General features: G+C 39.8%; 1 protein-coding gene across 5 annotated transcripts in view; it reads right to left on the bottom strand.

Moving 5' to 3' along the window:
• Positions 1 to 19,144, bottom strand: part of efr3a (EFR3 homolog A (S. cerevisiae)) — a 105,433-nt gene that overhangs the window by 64,058 nt on the left and 22,231 nt on the right. For all 5 annotated transcript variants that reach the window (XM_038286169.1, XM_038286167.1, XM_038286168.1 and 2 more), the window contains 3 exons: positions 6,815 to 6,891; positions 6,244 to 6,371; positions 5,884 to 6,034 (listed from right to left, as the gene is read on the bottom strand). In XM_038286169.1, the coding sequence (XP_038142097.1) occupies positions 5,884 to 6,034; positions 6,244 to 6,371; positions 6,815 to 6,891 (356 nt within the window). The remainder of the gene's footprint in view (positions 1 to 5,883; positions 6,035 to 6,243; positions 6,372 to 6,814; positions 6,892 to 19,144) is intronic.

Here is a 19,144-nt window from a genome sequence, read left to right as displayed (position 1 = left end):
AAATTATGACGCACCCACATATTGATCGGTTCAGTCACCTGTGTGTTGTCTGCATAGTTACGATAACTTTTCTTGTAGTCTTCTATAATTGAAGCTAATTGGAGCATGCAGATGTTGAATAAGAGGGGCCCCAGAATGGAGCCTTGAGGAATCCCGCATGTGATTATTCTGGTCTCTGATTTAAAGTTGCCTCCTGACACAAAGAAATCCCTGTCCTTCAGGTAGGATTTAAACAACCCCTCCTCCCCTTCACATCCACATGCCTGTGTGAATGTGGTGTTTCTGCATAAAAAATGATCAGAGCACTAAAGGGAGACATGGACAACTAGCTTAAGGGCATATCAGCAGATATGTGAATATCCTGTTGCAGGACCATTCATTTTTATAACTTCATATCTATAAAGAAAACAGGTTAAAATATGACAGAGATGATAGTAGTAATAACATGCTACTAATCCGTATATGCTATTAAAAGGCGCTGTTATCTGGCAGATAAATTAAATACTGAGCCAAAGTTTTAAAAATAATGTTTCCAGCTCCTCAGATTGCAATTATAGCTTATATTCCTCACATTTGTACAAACAGAAAAATAGCAAAAGCTCAGTGTCGCATCCACACCTTTTAATTATTGATAACACGTCTCTACTGCTGCATGTAGGACATGAATGAAAGTGAGAGCACAGTTATATCTGATAATGATGCAGGACAGGATCGGGTTTTCTACACAAGTGCTGCTGGGTCATGAGAACAGCAGCTATACTGACGGAAGGAGAGGGCTGTTATCTCTCATTATACTGGTTCAAGTTGGAATTTAAAAAAAAACTCATTAAAAATTAACTGTAGAAAAAAAATACATAGAATCTGTGGAATGCATTGAATCTTCTATTAAGTAAAGAAATGTACTTTCATGCAGTTATTACTGCATGACTAAAGTAGTTATATTTACTTGTAAAGGGTGGGGAGGGGAAGATCATTGTTCTGCAAAGCAATTACATCAGTCGCTCTGAGTTAATCTGTGATTATGTAGAAAGTGTGATATCATGTAGAGGAGAGTATTGCTAGAAGATTGTAGGGAGTTGAAATGAGAGTTTAAACCCAGTAAAGGTATTTTACTAAAGTAGAAATGTTCAAAATGCATAAAAGAAAATGTTTTAAGATTAAATAAGATGACTACATTTATTTAGAAAACGATGGCAATAATATTAATAATGTTGGGGACATTTTTTTGTTTTTCTATTAGTTCTTTGAAGTGTGCTTATTCCTCTGGATTTTGGGACTAACCTGCTGGGTCTACATGAGTAAACTGATCATTCTAGGAAAGTTACCTGCAATAAGTAACTTGCAGGTTCTGTGAAGGCAACCAAAACATTTCTAAGTTTCAGGAAATAAAGTTTTCAACAAATACATGGCAAAATCTGAGAAAGTTTGAACAAAAATTGACACAAACTGCTTTTAATTTCTTAATTCAAGTAGCAGTCACTGATCTACACCAAGTATCCAAATAAAAACCCTACACTTTTTAGGACTTTGTTACGTTTAAGCAGTTATTCTCACCTGGTTTGAATGGGTAATAGGCTATTTCTGTTTAAATTATTATTTTTGACAACATTAATGTTACAGTTTCTGAATTGGTGTAGAAGAAAGCTGAAACATCAGGAAGAAACAAAGATCTGTTCTAGCAGAGGCTGACCCTTCTCTGGCCATCTGTGAACCCAGTGTTTATGAGGGAAATCCCTATAGGAGGAGGAAACAAATGGAATTAAATAAAGAGGAAACTGCAAAAACTCAGTTTTTGTATCAAACCAGAAGTTTATTCTCCATTAACTGAATGTGTAGCACGCCTGGATGGTCCAGCCCATAAAAACCCTACATTTGAGCCTCACTGGAATAACGAATCATTGCCTTTGAAGGGGGATGCAGTAATGTCAGCAACAATACAATTTAAACCTAAGTGAAAAGACTGGACGTAAGCTGGTAGGAGTAAAGCAAAGATAGATGAACATGATGGTTCTGCTGCCTGTGTAGTTCACCACCTCCTCCCACTACGGCTGTCTCTCTCCTCTCCAAGGTTACCTTCTTAACTTGATGCTTAAACACCAAACAGATTTGGTACGCAGCTTTAGGGCTGGGCGATAATTCAATAACGATATATATCGATCGATAGACGTGTGGCGCAATAGAAAAAAAGAGGGTCGATAAAAGTTCGATAAAAAAGAGACGCAGTTTTCCTTCATTCTCATTGTAGCCTAGCATGTAGGTTTATGCTAGTCACTGCTTCCTCCCAACCAATCACAATCGCGGACCCAGGCACGTCGTCACAAAGCGCCGCCCTCTCAAACCACAACACAGAGCACATGAAGATGTCGCGGCAAGGAGAGGCGGAGGAAATTGTTCCAAAGAAGGGTTTTTGTAGTTCGGCAGTCTGGCAGTATTTCATGGCAAGTCAGACCAAAAACAACCAACTTTCTTTTTTTTTTTTATCATCTCAGCCGCTCACAGCCGGAGGAGTACGAGCTGTGTAGGCCCCGACGCGGCTCTCCTCCGAGGAATCTTCGGAAAATATATATATATATTTTCAGTTCTGGGCAGTTTCCCACGTAGTTCTAACAATTGAGATAAAAATGCTGAAGGGCCAGAAACTTCAAAGTAATGACTCAGGTTAAAGCAGGAAACGGGGGCATTTATTTACTTGTTATATTTATTTTGGTCACTTTTCTGGTCACTTTAGTTTATTCTTTGTCAGTATTTAATAACATAACTCAGGTCTCTTAAGTTATTTTTCTTTAAAACAATTCTGTTATGGTTAAAAAAGTTGGTTAAATAAAGATTTAATTCGAAGCCTGTGTTTGTGTTTTTTATTAAAATTAAATCATTTAGCAATATTATAAAAAGTCCAGGCAGAGCTGCACATAAAATATGGTTTCAAATCTTTTCAATAATTATCGATATCGATCAATATGCATTTTTTTTAATCGATATGCTTTTTTTCTATATCGCCCAGCCCTACGCAGCTTGAAACATAAGAGTATTTCTACTAAACTATGGAAACATTCCCTTCACTGAAACAGAAAAAACAAAGGCATCATATCAGAAATGGAGTCAAGCTAAATGCTGAGCTCAATAAAAAAAATTGCAGACATCTTCTTTTATGATAATGTAGGAAAGTGAGCAAAAGGATACTTCAGCTAAAACTAAAACAAGACAGTTTTATAAAAATGACAGAAACTTCTAGGTGAAAGTAGACAGAAACAATTGTGTGAGATCTGTAGCATCATCTGGCTCCACAGGTCTTCTTTTTATAACTTTCAGCTTGCAGAATGAGTGGCATTCCTTATTAAAGGAAGGTGCGTTTTTCTGGTATGGTCAATTTTAGAGCCCTTCTCTGTTTTTTCCTCCATTGTTTTGCTATGGTGCTTTGTGACCTTCCACTGTATTTGGTCGCTGTAAGCAGACGCTGTAGAAACTATTAGGCAGATGTTGTTCTGAAGAATCTTTAACTGATTAAACGAATGATGATCCAGCAGAAGAAACAGCAGTTCTTTGCTTTACCCAGGGAAACCTACAACGAACAGATCTACTATAAAGGATGATTTACCCGACATGGTTTTATGTCCCCCCCATCTGTTCTCCTCTGTCAGAGTCCAAATACCACACATAAATAATGCAAAGGCATCTGAACCCGCAGCTCAGATGCAGCGCTAACAATAGCAAGGATACAGGCTCGGACAGGAGGAAGAACAGACAGAAATGCTTTTATTTCCCCTTCAGCAGACTTGGGAGGAGAGCAATCGGTGCTAGGATCTGGTGGGAGCTTTAAGAAGCTGATCATGTTATTACTGGTTACTGAGTATGTGTTACAGGCCATTTTCAGTGCCAGAGTGAGAGCCATATTAGATGTTTAACCTCCACTAGCAGCCTCAGGGCTAATGCTAACTGACATATTGAGCCTATTTGGTAAAAATAAGGTAATAAGTGCTAAATTAAGGGTTAACTTAATGGGCTCATATTTTCTGGGTTTTACTCCAGAGCCAATAACTGCAGCGACAACAGCCAGTTTCTCACCAACACAAGAAGGGAAAGGGCCTTAAACATTCAGGAGATTTTATTAGCTGCTTAAAAACATTCAGTTAGATATGAAAGTAGAAGCCCTCAGGAAAGAGGGGTGAAAGTTGTTCATTATAAAGACTGCATCAACATCTTTAGCAGAGCGAGGGTTGTTCTAAAACGGGAGGGGGGGTTCAGTCTAGTCCTAGAGAGCTAATATCCTACTTACATAATTTCTCCAAAACACTCAAATCAGCTCTGAGAACTGGACTGTCCCAAGAATAAAACAAAATCCTTTAGATCTGCTTCATCAAAGTTTAGGAGAACGGTTCTTAAACTCCGTCCTCAGGGTCCACAGTCCAGCACACCTGATTCAAATGATTATATTACCCCTTAGACTGATACCCTGCATAGCAGAAACCTGTTTTTATTCACTGGATTGCTGAAGGAACAAAAAAACATTCTGAATATCTGACTGCATGATTATTACTCTCTAACACATGATATATAGACTTCACATACTTCATATTGACTATACAATTTGATGTGCATATTTATTTACCATAAATTAAAGTAATCTACAGATGCTATGAAACAGCAAGTGTGTGTCAAAGTGGTGCATTTATCTTTATTCAAAAAGCTTTAAGCCCCTCCTGAAAATGACAAAATCATCAATGTAGCGCGCATATTTTCTACATTCCAATGGATCTAACTAGGGAGTACCATTGTGTTGCCTGGTGACTTTACGCCACCCTGTACTACCGACGGCCTATCAGGAATCCAGTGAATGAACAGAGATCAGTGGTTTATTTCCCATTGGTTTAGATCAGATGTGTGACAGCAGAGAAACACTAAACACATGGAGGATATCTGGTCCCTAAGGAGCAAGGCTGTAAAAAACTGCTCCGGAGCCAACAGTTGTGTAAATCTATGACAAGATGGAAACACATCAGCAATGAGCTCAGACAATCAGCTGTTGCTGCCCTTCAAACCTTGTTGACTCAGAAGGACATTTCCAAACTACCTAAATTCCTTTCAGAAAGTACACAGGAAAACATTCAGTGAAGCTGCCAAAGAATCTCAGCTTTAAGCTCTTCCAGACTCAAGCTTTACTGTCTCCCTGACAGATTTTATGACATCAGGAAACATTCCTCCCAAGTTTGTTTTATCAGCCAAGCCAAAATTTTAAATTCATCTGGACGGAATTAAATGAGTTAGAGAAATCTGAACCCAATCATTTCTAATAAAGCAAACAATTTAAAACAGGTTGCAGAAAACAGCAGAATGAGAGGTTGGTGTTTTATGCAAGCCACACGGTTCAAGATCCTTCACTGAGTTTCAATCAGAGAGTACAAATAGTAAAAAAGGTAAATGATAAAACATTAGCTTGGAATTAAAAATTTTAGATTAGTTTGTTTATCAGCTCAGAACACAAAACCCTAAAAGGTTAAAACAATAAAGTGAGGTATGTGAAGGAAAATTAAGGATACATCAATGTTAAAACCACTTTAGTTGATAGAAAATAAATGGCCTTAATCTTTTAAACTTTAAAACAATAATGTAAGACGGAAAAAATGCTTTTTTCCACCATGCTGAATATTGGTCCATTCTTTTCCAAGCTTGTAAAATAATAAAATTCATCTCTATAATTTACCAAAGCTCCATCCAGTATCTCAGTTTTGTTTTTATGTTTGGAAAGTTTTCCTGGACAAAACTGTAGCAGGTTACTGCAGGCCAAGCAGAATAAGAAAACATTGAAAGCTGTTTGATATAGCCCTGAACTGAGCTTTGTTCTTTTATAGATCATCTTAATTTGTTAAAAAAGGATGTGGATCTTACAGAGTTTGTTCCCAGAACCTGCAGGTCCGGCTCTCTGGACTCCAGCAGTTTGGCCACCATGTGTAGGAAACTCTCCACGAAGGGTTTGATGCTCTGAGAGTGACAAGCCATCAGCAGCTGGTCCAGAGCCTCCATGGCGATCACAACATTCCTGCACACAGGTCAAGGTTATAGCTCATTTTATGTCATTGCATAATTAGTTGGAAGCATTGAGAATGCATAAAACTAGGCTGTGATTCTAACGGACCGTAGGGCGCTGAGGTAACTGCCTAACACCTCTATGAAGGCCCAAAAGGTGTGGACCAAACTGGCCTTTCTGTTAATTTCCTTTTTATCTCTCAGCGTAAATCAGTTCCTCACCCGTAGCGATGTCGCACCACATCTCTGCTCAGCCTCTCAGCCAGGTACGCTCCGATTCTGTCCAGCTTCTCCGGTGCCGAGACAGCATAGAAGGTGAGCTTCTCCATGTCGGACTTACTGAGGCCATCCTGATCGGAAGCAGAGAGCAGAGTTACACCTTTCTAAAGAAGACTGGATTGCTTTGGCAAAATGAGTAAACAACTAAAATATTTCATGCTTTTAAACACTAACTAAAAAAAGTGATTCTAAAACTTCTTCATTTGATGTAAATCATGTTTTTCAGGTCAGGTTATTGATGGGACAGATTTAGAGTGAAAATACAAACCCTCCCAGCAAACAGTCCCCCTTCAGCAGCAGTGACTTGATTGAACGCTGCATTAAAATATTAACATTAACTCTAATGGTGATTTTCAAAACCTGGCCGATTGTTGGCCAGTCCAGCTATTTTATTGACCCACTGGCATTAGAACAGGAAGGGACAGGAGCTACTTTGAGCTGAATAGGGCTGATTCATCAGCACAATAGATTTGTATAGTTATTATTTTTTTATACATTGCACGTTTGAACTTACTTTGGGATCCTCTGGGAAGATGTTGTCCACCAGTCGCTTATACCTCGGCCTCAGCGGCCCACAGCAGCCACAGACCCCTGCAAACGCAACACAAAAACATAAATCTGAGCTCAGAAGACCCTAAACTTCTGTTCACCCCCCAATATTCTTCATTTGCAACAGCTGCTGCAGATTGAGGAACTTCATATCAGCGGAGGCTTCAAACCCTGCAGCCAAACTTGCAGAAACTCAACCGGTTTCATGACTCATGCGAACACAATAACAATCCCGACTTCCTCTGCATTCAGCAGCCGAGTGACAGGGCACCGCCGAGTGACTAACATGAATCAGTATTATGGGGTGCAGTCACTGAGACAATACGCAGGGATGAGTCAGAGTCACGGCTCAGAGGCGAGAGGTGAGAAACCAAAGTCACAGAAGAGACCAGAGTTTGCCTGGAGACCAGAAAGACAATGCAGAACCCAATTAGAACCCTCCACTCTAGATCCATCTATGTTTACAGACCATTTGATCCATTTCTAATCACGTTTAAGTCTATAGATAAAAATATGGTGGATAGATTAAAAACAATGCAATCAATTAATTAGAAAAAAGGATTAAATGGCTAAAGATAACTAAAGAGAAAAAAAAGAGATCTTATTGTAAATAAATTCTTTAAAACTTCTTTATTTTCATCTGAAAAGACAAAAAAAAAACTATGTTCAGTCATTAGGAGAATGTTATCATTTTCTTTTAAGTCTCTAAAGGATCTTAGGCTGGAGGATCATTTCTCAAACGTTCAGCGGCCCAAAATCCTTTTAATGGAAATCAAAGATCCAAACACTTTAAAACCCCCTTGTTACAGAAATAAATCCGCTTTGCGTAAAGATCCCTCTTGTCTGTCAGTTAGAACAGCAGAACAGACTTCATCCACCGACACAAAGCATGTTTTACACGTTGAGGCTGTGAACCAGGTGAGTCAGGGTGCCTCCTCAGTATAAGGTCAACAATGACTCAACGAGGTGGAGCTCAGCTCAGGATGAATCGATTAAACCTCAGACGGCTGCTGTAGACCTGAAAGCACATTCTGAATACTAAACAGCTGGGAGGTGTTGAAAACAGGAATAAATGCTGTTCTGCTGCCATACACCAACCTTTTAATAGATCTGTGAGGGAGGAGACCTGCACGCTCTATCCCTCCATTGCTATGTGCGCAACCAGATTCAGAACGAGAAGGAGTTACAGTAAAGAATACCTAAAATGTCTGAGGAGCACCAAGACTTTTGGCCTCCACCAGTGAAGAGCCTGCTCCGCATGGCAGCAGGAGGGTGTTAAGCTCTAAAGGTGGGGTCTTCTCTAAAGAGGCAACAGGACCAGTCCCGCCACCAAGGGCAGGCATTGGTGTGCTGTGCCTACCCAGGACTGGAAAGTCTTTTATTAGTCTGTTTTTTTTACTCAAGAGCGGCCACCTTTCTATCATTCCTATCTCTGATCTGTCAATCCCACATTTCAACCAATCCAAACCAAAAGCAAAGGTTACTCTAGGCAACTACTGTACAGACTGAAAGTTTGGACGCACCTTCTCACTCAAAGAGCTTTTTTTATTTTCATGTCTATGAAAATTGTAGATTTACACTGAAGGCATCAAAACTGCTTTGATAAATGCAAACTAGTAATCAAAGCAAAAGGTGGCTACTTTGAAGAACCTAGAATATAAAACATATTTTCGGTGGTTTCACACTTTTTAGTGAAGTATATAATTCCACATGTTGTAATTCATAGTTTTGATGCCTTCAGTGTGAATCTACAATTTTCTACAAAAAAAAGAAGCATTATCTCCTGGTCAGACCCTGTAATTCAGTGAAAGGTTGGAATTAGAGTAAAAAAAAATATGCAAGAGGGGGTCACTCCAGTGGCTGGAAGTGGGAGGGAAATTGGCTGCCATTTGGCTGGGAAGGGCTATTTTGAATGGCTGCTACTGTAACTGTTGTTGTCTGCTGCTCATTGGTGCTCAAACTTGTTTTAGAATGGATAAAGTCCAACAAGCTTCTGGAATATCCTCTGCAGAGCTCTGGCCAAGAGTCAACCATCCAGTAGATGATTTGAGGTAATGTTGAAATATCTGGACATCCTTATTTTTTCCATCAAGATCATGAAATTGACCAGAAACAGATGCACTAAACAGTAAGATGCTTCCATCAGCATGCTTGACAGTCTGTACAGTGTTCTTAAGATTAAAATCCCAAACTATACAACCTTTCTCTTGTTGAGTTCAATCTGCCAAAGCTAACCATCTTGTCCATCTCTAGAAGGTACTGATCTTGTCTTTGTGAGAAGTAGGATGCTTTTAGTGCAGCCTAGAAGTTTCAGTTTTGGTCCTGAGGGGTTTTTAATTTGTTCATCATCCTGTAAGGCCATGCTGATGTAAAACTTACTTTGCAGTAGTACTGGTGTCCTAGCAGTATGCCTTTATGGCAGGCCAGAGCCAAAAGTCCATTGGTTAGGAAGCTGACCAAAGAACTTTTGGCCAGAGGAAAAGTTAGCGTCTAATGATTGAAATGACTGGAGCCTATCCCAGCAGTCAATGGGGGAGAGGCAGGGTACACCCTGGACATCCCCTCAGTCCATTGCAGGGCCACACAGATACACGCCAAAACCAACAACCATGCACACGAGAAGCCTTTCCTACTATTCGCTGGAGCTACGACAAAAGCAAGAGGTGTCAAGCTCTCAGACCAACTGAAACAACAATTTCGTCTAGCAAATAAGAGCAAGGGAATTTCAAGCATACCTTGTAGTGGTTTCTTATGGCACCAGCTGCTTTTTACGTTTTCACTGGCTAAAACCAAACTTTGGTAGGCAGGCATTCTAAGCTAAGAAAGTTTTGCTGAATGTTAATTATTGTTCCATGAATGGATTCCATGGGAGCAGGCCCTGACTGATAATGCATAGAGCTAAAATGAGCATGCAACACACTGTCAACTGGGATTGCCAGGTTAGAAAGGCATTAAAACATTGTGCAATTTGCTTAACTAAAATAAAGATAGTTCAAGTTTGCTTTAGTTTTTACATATGTTGTGTTATTCCTTTATCAAAACCAGGACCAAAAGGATATTTCGCTTGATTTGTGCGCAAGTAACTCCGCACTCTAAGCTTTAGCCCTTCCCCATGCTGTGAAATTGACTGGATTGGGCACATCTAAGGCTGCCATTCCAAGAAGAACCTACCTCAGTGCACATGCACTGCAAATTGCCCACTTTTTCCCCATCAGGCAGACATGATGAGAGTCAGAGAGCAATGATTCGGGCTCAAAATTAGAGTGGCTCTTTTAGGGGCCAATCTGCATCAGTGTTTGGGCCTTTCAAGCTCTCAGACTTTGTTCAGCCTTGGGAAGTGGCACGACACATCGAGGACTTCATGAAAATGGCAGCACACAAACAGGAAAAGACAGCTTTACTTTGAAGGCTAGTGTTTTTCTTCCAGGTTAGAAAAAACAAATATCTTAAAACAACCCATTGTGCTAGAAGCATTATTTTATCATGTATATATGCCTATAAATAACTTTGAAATGCTCTATTCTTACTTTTAAAAGAACGGAATAGTCGTCAAAAGCCAAACAGCGTTCATCCCCACAGTGACTATCCATGAAAGACTTCAAACTCTCGTTTTAACTGGAAGGTAAAACAAAGCATGTTTGAATCCGGTGACTATTCAGATGTTTGTTTTTAAGGAGGAGTTGCTGAAGGAAATGAATTACAGCAGATTCATACATTCTGGCTGGGAGCATCATGCCCTCAGTACTGTAATAGAGGCAATGCATCAGTTTTAGTGTCTGGTGATGAATCTGCAGAGGGGGCGACATAATCACGGCACACAGCAGGGCTGGGATGCAGAGGTCTGCGTAGACCAAGACTGATGAATTACAGCGAGGCACGACTAACTCAACTGGGTGAGGAGGGGCAATTACAGCTGATCAGATCCATCATCCTGCTGCATCCCGACAACAAACACATCAATACAAACCTGATGCATTTACAATGACCACCTGTTGTCACAGAACCAAGTGGTAAAATGCATCAAAATTCAACATGAGGTAACTTATTTGCATGTTCTTGCAAAAATTACTTAATGTGGAGAGATTTCATAAATCACAACTGCAACTGGCTTTTGAAGTGAAGAGGTCAACAACGTAATCTTATTCATTATTGATTCCAATAGAGATCAAGATCATCAAGCACAAGCTGTGAATAAATAATCACACCAAAGTGGAAAAACTCTGGAGCTGACACCAAACAAACAAAACAAGTCTGAAGGTAGGAATTCTTTTGTTTTTCCAAATTTGTAAAAACCATCAAGTTGCCCATTGGCTAATAGATTTCTTACCTTTAATGCTAAGTATGAATCTGAAATAAACTATAATGCTATTGAGTAGTTAGGTCTCTAAGACTTAAAATTATAAGGTAAAAAAAATTATTTTCAACATTTATTTTTCAGTTTAATGCTTTACTTTATGGAGAGATACAAATGTATAATGCTTCCAGAGATTTTTATCTTTGCTGTGGTCAATCACACTTTGTGTGCATCTGACTGTTAAATAGAGTTTTTAATACAAATAAAACCCCCCTAAACAAGTCTGAATCTAGCACGCATTACTGCTTTGGTGAACAGGGTTTACTGAAGCCAAATGCTGACTGAAATCTCTCCAAACACGTTCAAAACCAACTAGGTTTTATCACAGATTAAGTTTAACCCTAAGAGCTTCAGTTACTTGAAGAAAATATTTCTCTTAAACCTGGATCTATGTATTCTGTGGAAGACCAATGGCCACCTTTTTTCATCGACAAGATTGTTTTATGAGTCAAGCACTCAATTTGGCATTATACTCTAGAACACAAACTGCAGAAAGGTCCTCGAATAAGTGTTTGGGATAACCATTAATGTCAAGGTCTGGAAACTGGACCATTCCTAAAAAAAGACTTCAATATTCTTAAGCATCCACATTGGGTCTCCGTCTGGTTTCCTCACATAACTTAATTCCTAGAGAGACCATCCAAGAACCATGGAAATGGCAACAGACCCTTGAAATACCAGTGAAACAGAGTACAACGTTTTAGCTCTATTTGCAGAATGACTGTAGATCGACTGTGCACAGTCTCCCATAGGGGCAACAACTTTGGTACTGTAGGATCTAACATGATGGAGTAACAATAAAATCAAACAAGCAGAAAGAAGAGCTATGGACAGATGTTCCGTGGAGACAAGCGTTGTGAACCCTGGCCTACATGCTTGGAATGATGACCTTCTCGTCCTCTATCCAGTCGCCAGCGAATGACCCAAGAGGTGCTACACATGACTGAATAATGGGGTGAACAAGCCTTAAACGCAGGTATTTTAATTTTTGTACCAAGAACCAAAGATTTGCTGTCAGTTTGGAGCTTGGCAATGATTTGTTAGCCAACAACACAGTTCCAACAGTTTAGTTATGGTCAAAAGCTTAATTTGGTGTATTGGTACTTTTGCTATTGGTCTATAAGGCAGAAAATATATTCTATAAATTAAAGAATAAAATTTTTATTAAAATTTTTTGAAATATTTATGCATTTACGAAAGCACTGACCAAGGAGGTGATTTTATCTTTATCTGAAACCCCAACATTGGAGCCTCAAACTTCATTTCTCAATGACAGGTACCCCTCTAAAAAAAGCAAGATGCAGGACTAAGCAGCAGAGAAGCTGAGACATATCTGGAAAGTTGCTTGACACATTCCCTCATGTATTGGAGTTTGAAACCCCAACATATCAAACGATAGTTATTTAAAGGTTTGGCCTACCAGAGCAAACAACGCCTCTTCTGTTTGTGGCTCGGTTGTAGTTAAAGGCTCCATCTGCCTCTGTTTGAGGCACCTGGCGGTATCTCCTCAGAAAACCACAAAGAGATGGCATGCGTGAAACTGGTTTTTATTCCAGCTGTTGGTCCTTGGTAGGATAATCTCTAAAGATAAAAAAGTGATTCTTCTGAAGGTTGTCACATTTAGAAATTTGTAGATCGTGTTTGTACCTCACTGTCACTGGCTATCCAACAATGTACATCTGCGCCACACCTTTTTGGATTCTCTCTGCCACTTGTCTAACTTTACATAGGTGATTGGCAGCAAGTTAAACCAATGAGCATCATCCTTGGTAGGCGTGTCTACAATCACCTGGAATTACCTCACTTTGTGAGAGCCAAGTTGAGACTCTGCTTGGTCTGATGTTGGCCTGACCACAGAGTCTCAGGTTACCAGGCTCTGTGTACACAGGAAAATGTGATCCAACACAGAGGTAAACGGACATCCTGGAACTGGAGAAGCCTTGGGAGGGCAGGTTTCCATGTAAATTGGATGCAAATATAGCTAAATGTTGCAGATATGCATTCACATCAGATAGCTTTGCAACATTTAATTGTTTCAAAACTGAGTTGTATAATGATGAGCCACATTAGGATTAGTTCTATCAACGCTTCTAACAGAGCTTAATTTTCATTTCTCCAATACTTTAAGAGTAAAATTACACCAACTGATGGCCTCAATTTCAGCCTAATATTTTGAGAGCAGAAAAGTTTTTTTTTTTTTAATAGCCGAGATTTTGTTTCTGGTTTCCAACACCGTTGTGAATTAATCTGGTCCAAACCAGTTTCGCAAGCTTTTTACCCTCCAATTTAAGCTAATTTTAACAAATATAAAATCTTCCCATTGTAAATGAAGTGACTTAAATAATAAACTTGAAATTAAGTGGGCAGTTACAGAGACGGTAGACAAAAAATGTTGTGTTGTGGTGTAATTCTAAAGTAAACCATGTTTTGACAAGACACATTGTTGTCAAAAGACAATTATAGAGTGATATAAGACAAAAAAAAACTAAAACAATATGGATGTTAGAGTGTTACATGACCCCTGGAAAAACCTTTTTGAGTTTTACCTATTCAAATTTCCACAAACAAATATCACGTGGGGTACCTCATGGCTCAATTCTTGAACTCCTTCAAGTTAAAATCCATTACCTCTCTGTAGCTTAACTTATGGAATATTTTTGGTTATCTGAGACTTGCTCAATTAGTGTTCATTGGTCAAGGAGTATACAGGGTGGACAGTGTTGTGCCTGAACGCGTTCATTGAACGAAAGTTCATGAACTCGTTCATATTTTGGGCGAACGTGAACTGAACGTACCGTATTAATGCCTGATGAACGTTATTGTGAACTCGTTCATTCTGGTGTCTGTGAACGGCCCGCTCTCAGTTCAACTTCGTTCAATAGGTTGCCAGATTTCTATAGAGCCCTCCAGGCGAAACCCCAGCTAAATCACACCGTAAACAGGACTTAATATGTAGCGGGAAACACACCCAAACTGGCAACACCAGCTATCAGCGTCGTAGCCTACAGCCGCGTGCGTCATCAAAACAAAATGCAGCGTGGAAGCCACAGCAGCTGCAGCAGCATGGAGGCGACCGTGGAGGTGACAAAGCAGCAGTATAATCTTACATTTCTCTGCAAACTTTGCCCGCCGGCTTTCAGTAAAAAAATCCGCACTTCAGTAACCTTAAAGGAATAGTACACCCAAAACATGATTAGCCTTCATTTTCTACTCACCCCCATGCTGAACAACACTCTGGAGTACTTTTTTGATATCTCAAATGCATCTGGAGATCTGGGAGGCTTCTTGCTGTCTGCTGACATTCAAATAATGGAGGTCTATGGTGCCCGAGGCAGAAAGGTCCATAAAAGTCCACAAAAACTTGTCAATATTCCTCCATACTGCTCGTCCAATGTAATCCAAGTGTCCTGAGTGGGTAGCATCCAGAATTTACTCGAAACGAAGTCATTTAGAACGTTTTAGAGCATAAACAGTAGTGTATAGGATTTCCTAATAGCGCCCCCATGCGCGCTCACGATTCTACGGAAGCCGGCAGACCAAACCAGCGCATTCAGCTCGGCAAAGAACTCATGCTCTTCCTCAACACTGAAGTCCTCAGACATTTTTCTTTCGTTGTTTCTTTCTTTGCACAGGTAAACAGCACATTTCTTCTTCTACGCTTGCATTATCGGCAGACCAGACGCTGAATGCGCACTTTCTTCCGGTTTGGTCTGCCGGCTTCCGTAGAATCGTGAGCGCGCATGGGGGCGCTATTAGGAAATCCTATACACTACTGTTTATGCTCTAAAAACATTCTAAATGACTTCGTTTCGAGTAAATTCTGGATGCTACCCACTCAGGACACTTGGATTACATTGGACGAGCAGTATGGAGGAATATTGACACGTTTTTGTGGACTTTTATGGACCTTTCTGTCTCGGGCGCCATGGACCTCCATTATTTGAATGTCAGCAGACAGCAAGAAGCCTCCCAGATCTCCAGATGCATTTGAGATATCAAAAAAGTACTCCAGAGTGTTGTTCAGCATGGAGGTGAGTAGAAAATAAAGGCTAATCATGTTTTGGGTGTACTATTCCTTTAAATTCCTACCTCAGCCTGGTCCCTCAGTTTGTGTTAGTAAAATGTTCTTGAGGGTTTTACTATTCATGTAACTTGTTTGTTAAACCTGCCTGGTATAATTTTCCAGGATTCCAGTATTCCCTTTTAGTATGTACTGAAATGAAATTTCAAATTGAAAAAATTATTAAAATAAAAAAAAACATTTGCACCTTAAAGACTACTTTCCTGTTTTTCTTTTAATAATTCTTCATAAAAAAGACCATTCAAGCAGCACATTTTTCCTGATGTTTTTGAGAATATACTGTAGGGGTGAAAGCTGCAGCTGCTACTAGTGTGAAGTGAATTTACAGCAACAAAGCGTTAAAGCAACAATGGGGAAATGCTGTCCCCTCAATGCTAATGTAAACCCTGGTTGGATAAGGATTCAAAACTGGATATGAAGATGAAATCTGACCCACAGTTTCAGTGTTACAACTGATAAAATAACTGCTGTCTGTGGTTCTACAGTAGGCTATGGTGTAATTGAGCAATATATGAAAAAAAGAACTATGAACTAGTTAATTTTTTTGGAACTGTGAACTTAGTTCAAAATTTTTAATTATGAACTATGAACTGAACTAGTTCATTTTAAAATGTGTGAACTGAACTTTGAACTAGTTCACGTAGAAAGAGAACTTTCCCAACACTGAGGGTGGAGACCATTTTCAGTTTGAATTCTCCTCAGCTCTGGAATAGAAGACCTGAGAACTACAGAAACTGGTATCTTACATACAGTTACCCTTGAGGGAAAATATTATTTTGAGTTTAAAGGTGTAATTTCAAAATTTTAGTAGAGTGCATGAGAAAAATATTTTGGTAAAGCTTCATGAACCTTCTTTTAATTTTTTTTTGCCATAACTTGCCATATTATTGAGATGCAAGATTGCCGACCTTCAAAGTTCACATTCTTTCTGACCTCGTGAGTCTAAACCAGACATGGGCAATGTGGAGTCAACAAGTCATCTCCATGTCATGTATTTGTTCTACCCAGCCACTGAAGCAGGTGAGTCCAATCTTCACCGTGAATTAACCTGTGTAGATTGGACTTACCTGGTTAATTGGCTGGGTAGATTAAATACATTACATGGAGATGACTTTTTGACTCCACATTGCCCATGTCTGGTCTAAACAACAATGGCTCCCAATATCCCACACTGCCGTGTTTTAGCACATCCAGATACTGCTCAGGTGCAGTCATCTGTTAGACCTCAGCACAAGATCATGGCACAACAGCTAAAAGATATCTAGCACCAGCCAGAAAAAGAAAAAAAGTACTTGTATCAATAAGAAATGTCACAGTGAAAGGAATACATGTAAAGTACATAAATGAACAAGTGGGATTTTTTTATGTTTACAACCACACTTAGTATTTGAGAAAAAGAAAATGCTCTTTGTCAGGTACTGTTTTAAAAGGATTGGGGGTCCACCTCTGGCATTGAGTCTAAAGTGGACTTTTTCCCCTCTCTTATCAAAATATTGGGTTTCCATACCCCAGACTAACACTATAAATCTGCAACTTTCTCAAATCAGCCCAGATAAAGCAGGAAATATTCCTGCCTTGTCCGATACACAACAGCTAGAAGTAAACACTTCTGAACCGAGTAAAGCTACCTGCAGCAGAACTGTGAGCTTTTATCTCCACCCCAAAGCACCAGAGGCACATAATCTAAAAGATTAAACGTGTGGCCCTCTTCTCTGCTGATTAATACCTCAGGCTTTGACAGGAGCATAAAAGCCAAAACAGCATCCTCTATCAGCGCATCATTCCCTCTACGCTTCAGTTTGAACAGTTTCCAGGCTTTAGATGAGGACGCGGATCATCGTGCCTTTGAGTGGCTGACGCAAAGATGCCCTTGAAGATTTAGAAATATTTATAATGTACTCGGGACTGAAGAACATAGAGGAGTTTGACAGAGAGAAGCTATGAAAACTCAAGGGGCAGGAGACCTACAGACATACTGACAGAAATGTTTGTCTGGATCAAGTTGATCAAGAATTTGAGAATGAGATGCATTCAATCAGAATCTCTCGTCCTTCAGCTTCTTCCATCTTGAGGCTCACCATAGTCGTATGTCTACATCTATCCCCACCTTCTGCATCCTCTTCTCTCACAGCAACTAACTTAATTTCCTCTTTCAAACAAATCTATGATCAACTAGAATGTATCGTCTGTTACAAAAATAGCCAGTACTGAAAACAGTTCCCTCTGACTGTGGTGGGGCTTCAAGTTAAGCCAGGTTAGTCAACAGGGGACCTTTGTGGATGGTTGCAGTCAAGAAGACAAAAATACAGTGGCCTACAGCTGACAAAATAAGTCAAATGCCAAACTGTCTCTCACCACATTGGTCATGCCATCCCTTATTCCCACATGGTGTTTCTTCCAGCCATTCTTGCTTATTGCAGATTTAATTATCTCCATCCATATAACTATTCTGCATGTGGCACATCTACATCACATCCAAATGAAATAATTCTTTCCGGAAGCTCAAAACCAGGTAATCCTAAAAAGTGCTGATGCTAATGCAAACGTTTTACTGACTTTTATATGCAACATCTTCTCCCTCTACTAGGATCAAATTTAGGTATTATGGCTTTAAAGAAGTGATAATTTCTTCACATTGATATTAATTCATAAAACTGAATCTAAAACACCTGTGAGTTTATAACACAAACAATCGAAGGCATACATATTAGTTACCAATTCTTTCGCTGGCTGGAAGAGACTGTTGGGCTCATTGACTTGTAATGTTTTTATAACCTGGAGACAAACAGATGATGAGCTATAAACCTGCAGCCCTCCTGTTGCTCATCCGTTTTTCTTCAGACATGCACCATTTCTGTTAGACTTTTAAGCGACTTCTCAAAGCAATTGGAATAAAAGATTCATAAAATGAAGGCCTGGTCACACTGCTTGGATGGATGGAACTTTATAATTTATACATTTCCCAGACTAATAAAGACGTGAAAAATACTTTACAGGAACCCTGATGGAAATATTTCTGTGATTCCATCAACAAAGAGCCCAAATTACCAAGAAAATATCACCATCACTGATCCATCCACTGTGGAGAAGGAAGATTATCTGTAAAGAGGCATGGGACACCATCGCCCCCTCTCACTAAAGAATAACACTAAATTCACAGCTAGATTAAATCCTCTTACTTGACAGAGAAAAAATTTACCACTTATGATTCAGAAAAGATCACCACATATCTAAATGTTAAATTACAATTTTATTTCCTTTCCGTAAATGAAACCAATTTGGGGGAATCTGAGTTTATTTAAAACTGGGATATAGATTTTAAATGCAATTAAAGCAAATAATTACTTTCTGCAAGGTTCCTGAAACATGATTTGATCAGTCCAAAAGAAGCTCTAAGGTTTCCATAAACTTCTGCAGAACAACCTCTTAAGGAACCAGTGGGCTCTCGCTCGGACGCACTAAAACCAGGAGCTCTGGTCCCTTAAGAAGGCTGCTTGATGTGGCCACACAGGCTCCAAGAAAGACGACAGCTGAGCGGAGAGATCCATTAGACACAGCAAGAGGGGCAGACATGGACCATCCATCTCAGAGCAAATTACAGCCAGCATCAGGGTGAGAGCAACTGGTGAAAGAAGGACAGGAGATGGATGGAGAGATGAGAGAGGAGGAGAGGATGTAAAAGACCTGTGGGAAGCCATAGGATGGAGAGATGGAGGGAGGAAGGAAGGAGAACGATGGGAGGCTGGCCGGCTGCAGGGAGACAAATGAGACCAATTTACAGCCAGCTCTCCCTCCTCCATCCAGACAGTGGATCTCTGGAGAGGGCTGCAGCCAAACTGATGAGATCCGATTCACAAAAA

This window comes from Cyprinodon tularosa, unplaced genomic scaffold (assembly GCF_016077235.1).
Source record: "Cyprinodon tularosa strain WSP-4 unplaced genomic scaffold, ASM1607723v1 ctg221, whole genome shotgun sequence".
NCBI lineage: Eukaryota > Metazoa > Chordata > Actinopteri > Cyprinodontiformes > Cyprinodontidae > Cyprinodon > Cyprinodon tularosa.
The sequence above is the reverse complement of the archived record's forward strand: the minus strand, read 5'-3'. Positions and strand labels throughout refer to the sequence as shown.